The sequence below is a fragment of the Phytophthora sojae genome, assembly GCF_000149755.1.
Source record: "Phytophthora sojae unplaced genomic scaffold PHYSOscaffold_6, whole genome shotgun sequence".
Classification (NCBI taxonomy): domain Eukaryota; phylum Oomycota; class Peronosporomycetes; order Peronosporales; family Peronosporaceae; genus Phytophthora; species Phytophthora sojae.
Window position 1 is genome coordinate 1,105,500 of NW_009258120.1, and position 6,662 is coordinate 1,112,161.

At 50.9% G+C, this 6,662-nt stretch overlaps 1 protein-coding gene across 1 annotated transcript; it reads left to right on the plus strand.

Moving 5' to 3' along the window:
- Positions 1–530: 530 nt before the first annotated feature.
- Positions 531–5,749, plus strand: PHYSODRAFT_334917 (hypothetical protein; the record flags this gene model as incomplete). Its single annotated transcript, XM_009532257.1, has 7 exons — positions 531–1,434; positions 1,840–2,613; positions 3,584–3,687; positions 3,748–4,366; positions 4,974–5,340; positions 5,380–5,583; positions 5,665–5,749. 7 exons carry the CDS (start codon positions 531–533, stop codon positions 5,747–5,749), a joined length of 3,057 nt encoding a protein of 1,018 aa, XP_009530552.1.
- Between the last annotated feature and the right edge of the window lie 913 nt (positions 5,750–6,662).

Genomic DNA, 6,662 nt, shown 5'->3' on the forward strand with positions numbered 1-6,662 from the left:
TCCGCAAGCCAACCATTTTAGTTTGTGTGGGCTTTTGTATAGTTAACTTGTAGTTTGTATTACGACCAAGTTAACCTCTACCAAAATACAGTCAGTCTTATAACCTACTCCTTTGTAGCAAACCGTTTCCTTTGAGGCCGGGAACTGGTGAACTGCTGTTCACCTGGATAGTAATATCCGCACGCACTTCCTCTGTGCATTGTGCTGTGTGACCCCGTCACACCTGCCCTAACGATAGTTCTTACGAACTAAGAAAATTTAGGCTGCCTAGTGCCTGATACAATATGGCGTACCATTGGAATGGTATACTCTGCGACAAGAATACCTACCTTCACCATTGAATGAAATGTGTCTGAGTGCAGGCTTATGCGTGGCAAGTATGGGATCGCTCAATGATGGATTGGTGTCCCTTTCTGTCCACTGGGCAGTGTCCAGGGCCATCACACATCCATCCACGCTCCTTCTTCACGCTTTTCATTTCTGGTTTTGCGCGGGTGGCGAACAAGTAGCTCATTTGTTGCGATCTCAGCATGGACTCGGCATGGGCATTCCTGGCCTCTTGGCTCTCCGTTCTGAAGGAGTTTTTACTGCCGGAAAGCAAGCCAAGAGGTCTCGATTGGGAGGTGATGTTATGGTTCAAGTGCTCGTACGAAAGCGAGAAGCGGCTGAGGATGCACGATCTCTCCATGAAGCTTTCCTTGAATGAAGCATGCCGACAAGACCGAGCAAAGCTGCAGCGACTTCGTGAGGCGATAGAGCTCTTCACGATGCTGGCATTTGTAGACAATGAAGCGTTCCGGGAACTTCTCCACGCCGATACGTGGTTCCACGACTTTATTCAGCCCTATGCTCGAGGCGAAGAAAAGTTTTATCCCGAGTGGCTGCTCTACCTCGTCGAAACACCATCACCCGAAGATATTGCTGCAAACCAGACGCCGATATCTTGGGGAGCGCTGCTTGGATTCCCAGACGACCCGCGGGAGAACTCGCCGGAATTTCAGACAGCAATACGCGCGTTGGAAGCCATGGGTGTCGGAGAATCTGTAAAGGGGCACAACAGTCGGTTCGCTTTCACGTGGATGATTGGACACTTTGGCCGTACCGAAGTCGAGGGAACGCAGACGTCAATTCTGCCGGCAGACTCGCCAAATCCGTTCTCGACTCAAGTCCGCAACCTTTTGGATGGTCTGGTTCCTCCGGTTGTTCAAATGCGAGCTGTCCGCCATAGCTACGCGATAGTACAGCAAGTAGACCCTCCGCATAGCAACCTCAAGGTCGTGTTGACGCTGCCAGGGAAGAATATGGATATCCCCGAGAGGACAATTTGTGAGAGAACGCTCTCGTTAGCTCGAACACCTACGACCAAATTCACTTTAGGCCTCGACCGGGGGAACCTCACGCCCAAAGTTGCGGTGGATGTGGGCTTCCAGCTGAGTACATTGCTTTGCAGTCATCCAGTGGCTGGTGCAACTTGGAATGCCCAAGTCTGACAACCTGTTTCACGCCCCGTCGAATATGAACAATTGGAATTGAAGTGCATCGCAGATGAACAGAGTGTTCCCGCGATCTGTTCGGCAGTAGCGGAATTGTCCTTAACCAAAAAGGGGCTTAAGTTTACAGCAGTAGCGCCTACGAGCGAAGCTGCATGGTCATGGTTGGCGTACGCCTTGTTCTGTGGAAGCTCTCTTATTGATATTGACTCGGTGGAGATTCATCGAGCCTGCTTGACCAATTCACACGTGCTGGCAGTAAGAGATGTACTACTGCACAAGTATCCCAGGCCTCTATCCGCTCAACCGCCCGATCAAAACCCGGATTACGGATTTGTGCACTTGCCAGCGGGAACGAAACTTTGGCGTGGTGGCTGCAAACGTGACGAAGACCCCAATTTGGTTACCTCTGCTGCGGGCCGCTACCGAGCTGTGTACAACCCTGCCAACGCGCCTGGTTGGGTCGAGCTTGTCGTACCTGGTTATGGAATCTGCACTACACAAATGGAAGGCAGCGAGAAAGACAAGTTCATTTCGTCCAAAAACACGCCGTTTGAAGAGTACCTTGTGCAACGGAGTTCTTCCCTTACAATGGGGTTCGCGTCGATGGAAAATGACACAGTGGTGACACAGTTGCTCAAGTTATTCGGCCGGGAATTGAAGTCGCTCATGCTCATGAAGGTGAACACTGAGATCTTTAGAAGGCCAGTCACTCGCGACAACCAAGTACAGCTGGAACTGAGCCTGTTGGCTGAAGCGTGTCCGTGTCTGAGAGACGTCGTCGTCGCAGGTTTCAACGTGACAGTCGCTGCCGACAGCGAGGCTCTGCGGAACTGGCGAGTCTATCAGATGTTCTTACTGGCATCATTCGACGTGCCCGACTTGGCATCGTATTTGGCAGACTCCACGCTTCGACTGACACAAAACCTCTGTCAGCTGGAGATCACAACTGCGTCGGTTGACACGAAAGAAGCCCAAACTCTGAAGGCATTCGATGGAGACTTCTTGCCCAAACTTCGCGTGACTGGCGACACCAAAGCCAAGCTGGCCATGGTCAGCGTCGTGGAAGTTTACAACGGTGGGAAGTCGAAGGCGACCGGTCACCTCGACTCACTCATCTTGAGTCTCATACTCAGGTTTGCTTCGACGCCCGTCTACCGCTCAGTTGTTGTTGACGGCCTTGATAAAGATTAAAGTGAGGATTTTCAAGCTGAAACGCATGGCTCGATGTACGAACGAGGTAGTACATGAAGCGGCTTGAGCTTGCAACTACCAACTATTTTGTTTTTCTTTATATATACTTCGCAGTACAAATTTTGTCATTACACGAGCCCAGATTTATATGGTTTTGTTAAAGAAGCTTGTCATAGTGCTCTGAAGCAGTTCCGATTGAGTGATCCACGTGTCCTCAAACTCATACCTCGTTGAGGCGAGCGCAGCCGCCTGGACGTCGCCCTGTTCTGTTGATGTATTCTGTACTAGGGCTTCGGGGGGCTGAGATAACAAAAATAAACTAAAACAGATAATAAGCGCAAAGCGCACAAAAGCTATAGCCACTACGTGTCCGTACGTACCGTATACGAGAATTCCTACATCCTACTTTTCTCCTAAAGCGCACCTGATCCGTATCACAACAGCGGTATATAACCAGAACATAGCATACAAACTCAAGATACTAAAAATCAAAATAGAAAAAAGACAGCCAAACTTGTAAAATGTGCGTGTTCCTGGGGTAGGATGTAGGAATTCTCGTATACGGTATCCCCGGCGCTAACCACCCACCTAGTTGCAAAGATGTATGATTGAAAGGCACCAGTCCACCACTTAAAATGACATTTCTTGCCCTCGGCCAAAATTTTCATTTCTGCTACTTAGTACTCATTTTCCTTTATCAGCGATGGATCAAACGTGGGCGTTCCTGGAACCTTGGCTGTCTACCCTGCGGGAGACCCTGTTACGTTATGGGAAGCCTGAGCCTCGATGTCCTGGATCGGAGCTGCAAGTATCTCTCGAACCGCTTTACCCCGCAGTCGTAGTCTTTCCGAGAACAGCTATGCCAAGCCTATTTTACCTCCGACTTTCGGTGGATGAAGCCGATCGACAGGATCGGAAGCGGTTGCAGCATCTCCGCGAAGCGATTGAGCTCATGTCGACAGTGGCCATCGTCAACAACAAGACGTTCACGAATTTCATGCGGGTCGGCACGATCACACACTCATTTTTCATGCCAGGCAGAGTTTTCACCTAGCACCCGCAGTGGATTCTCTGCTTCTTTGGCACTTTGTCGTCTCAAGATGCTGCTGCGACGCAGCACCGCGTACCATTTGGCGCCCTGCTCGGCTGTCCAGAAGACCCGTGGACATATTCGGCCGAGTTCCGGGAAGCCATGGGTAAGCTGGAAGCTATGGGCTTAAACGAGGCTCTGAAGGCGTACCATCTCAAGAATTTAGCCCTGGAATGGGACATCAAGAGCTCGGCCGCCAAGGTTGGAGGCCGACATGAGCTGGATCTTCCGGAAGATACAGCAAGACCGTTCTCAGCCCAGCTGAAGAAGCTCTTTGATGCCGACGTACCCCCCGTGGTTCAATTGTGCGCGGCGGGAAATGCGGATGCTGTGCTGAAACGCTTGCAAAGAACGCACCTGGCCCCCGCCCCCGCTATGACAGCAACGCAGTTGTATAGCAAAACGACGGGCATTGGACCGGTATCGTCTTCTACCACATTCGTGGAGAGTTTGGATTGCACAGCGTCGGGGATACCTGAATTGACAACGGCACTAGCCCGAACAGCTATTCAGCATTTATCGCTCGAGTATGGTAGTGACGAAGATGATGCTGCCACACCTGAATCGGCGAAGAGTGCAGGGTATCTGTTGAGTACGGTGCTTTGTGGTCGCTTCAATGTGTGGGATTACGCTAGGGCATCGCAGCTTTCCGTCTATCGATCGCGATGTGGAGTTTAGTGAGCTGACGTTGAAATTCAGATCAGTATCAGATGGTACATTTGCTGCGATCTGCTCTGCTCTGGCAGAACTGCGTATGATCAAGACGGTGACGAATTTTGACTTCCCACGAGCCGAATCCCCTAGTCAAGATCGCTTGTCTTGGGTGATCTATGCACTCTGTTGCGGACCTTGGAGCGTGCCAATCGAGGAACTGAGTGTCACGGGCGTAGGCTTGACGAAGGACTCCCTGGATACCGCCAAAGCAGCGTTGAAGAACAACTTCCCTGATGTTGTTCGTGGCCAGAGAACTGAACACCTCTCAGAATATGGAGTCGTCGAAATGCAGGAAGGAGCACAGTTGCGACTCGTCTTACCCAATGGTGAAGAAACTAGCCTGGTAGTGTCAAGTTTGACTCGTTGTCGGGCACGATACAATCCCGCAATCTCTCCTGGAGATGTTGACGCCGTTGTCCCTGGATACAGAATTTGTAAAGTGATGCTGAAGGATGGCGTGAGTAAATTTACTCGGGACGCGCAAGAGACTTCGTGCTTTGCGAGACACCCGTCGGGCCGCGTTCACTCGCTCACGCTGAGCTTTGATGTGGTCGAAGATGGCGCAATGGTGGCGGATTTGTTGACGTTGGTCTGCTGGCGGCTAAAGAAACTTTCACTCAAGAACGAGCCGTCAGATCACGCTAAGCTGGATCTCAGTGCGCTCGCGGAGGCTTGTCCCGCTCTAGAAGGCCTCGACATCGAAGATTTCGATGTGGTTGTGACTGTAGACAGCGACGCCTTGCGCGTATGGCCTATCCAGAAGATTGAGATTTATGGTTCCACGAGCGTCCCAGATCTGGCGACGTGTTTGAGAAACCACTCGTATCGAATGGCTCGAGAGCTAGCCACGCTGTCAGTGTGTAGACTTCATCATTCGACGTGTGATACCAGAGAAGTGGAGTCGCTTAATGAACATGACGGGGATTTCCTGCCGCTAACGAAGGAGAAGTTACCCAACGAGGCGAAGGCCGCACTGACAAGTGTCGTGAAAAGCAGAAAAGGGGGGAATACCCCGACTGCTGTGAGCTTGTTAGATGCAATGTGTCTGAGTCGGATTTTCGCTTTGGCCTCGACGCCTGTCCAACGTTCGGTCCAGTGCGGCGCGTAATGATTCGCTTGATAGTAAAAAAATAGGTGTTTTGTACAAGCGCAGCGGTGGAAAACCCATTTTTCGAGAGATGAAGTGAGCCACGTTTTCAAGCCCGAACTCGACACCACGACAGTCCACGGCTTTGCACTAGGCCTGCCTGGCCAGCAGTAGGCAGCTTAGTTTTAGTTTTAGGGGGCGGCGTTTCTCAGCTAGCTTGCGTGCAGGCCAACTAGCTGGCCGACTTTAAGACCCACCACACCACTCCCGGGGCTGCCTCGCACGGATTCACTGCGAACCCGCTGCGAGGCATGCCTTCGGTGATCTAAGGACGTTCCCTTTTGCCCCAAACGTGTTCACGGAGAAGGTTTGAAAAAAAAGTCTGAAATTCACGTGGACTGTCAACTGAGAATGCGTCGATGTTGTTGTCGTAGTAAGAAGATTTTGATAGGATATACACTACTGAAATATCGCTGGACTATCGTAGTCAACAAACTTATGTGATGGCGTCACCACGCATTCTGAATTTTGCGAGTCATGGCGGCCAAGTGGGAGTTCGTGGAGCCATGGCGGGCTGCATTGGACGACGTTTGATAGAAGAATACTCTCATTCTGATGAAAACTCACTGGAAGTTGTCATTCTGCTGTCCAAAGAGGAACTCAGTCATGGCAGGGGGAATCAGACGCATCAGATTCGATGAGGCTACAATAGCTTCGAGAGGCTCTCGAGTTGTTTGAGCTGCTTTCTCTTGTGAACAACGAAGCTTTCAAGGGGCTTACTATTGATCCGGTGGCGATTCAATTTCAGGATGGCAAGCATCGCGTGTACTGTCCGACGTGGGATCTCCGATTAATTGGGAAATCCGTCATCAAACATAGTACAGACTCCGCCTTGCAGAATCGTTATGAAGTGGCGGCAGACTCATAATGGTAAATCTTCTGCATAGACCTGCTATCGATATGGTACAATGTCATTCATCTTGGCTATGAGTTTTCCGCAACGTCCACGACTGTGGGCGACCTGCATCTATGGTCGCATCTGCTGCGCCTTGGAAGTCGGACAACTTCATTTATACGTCCACCAGAG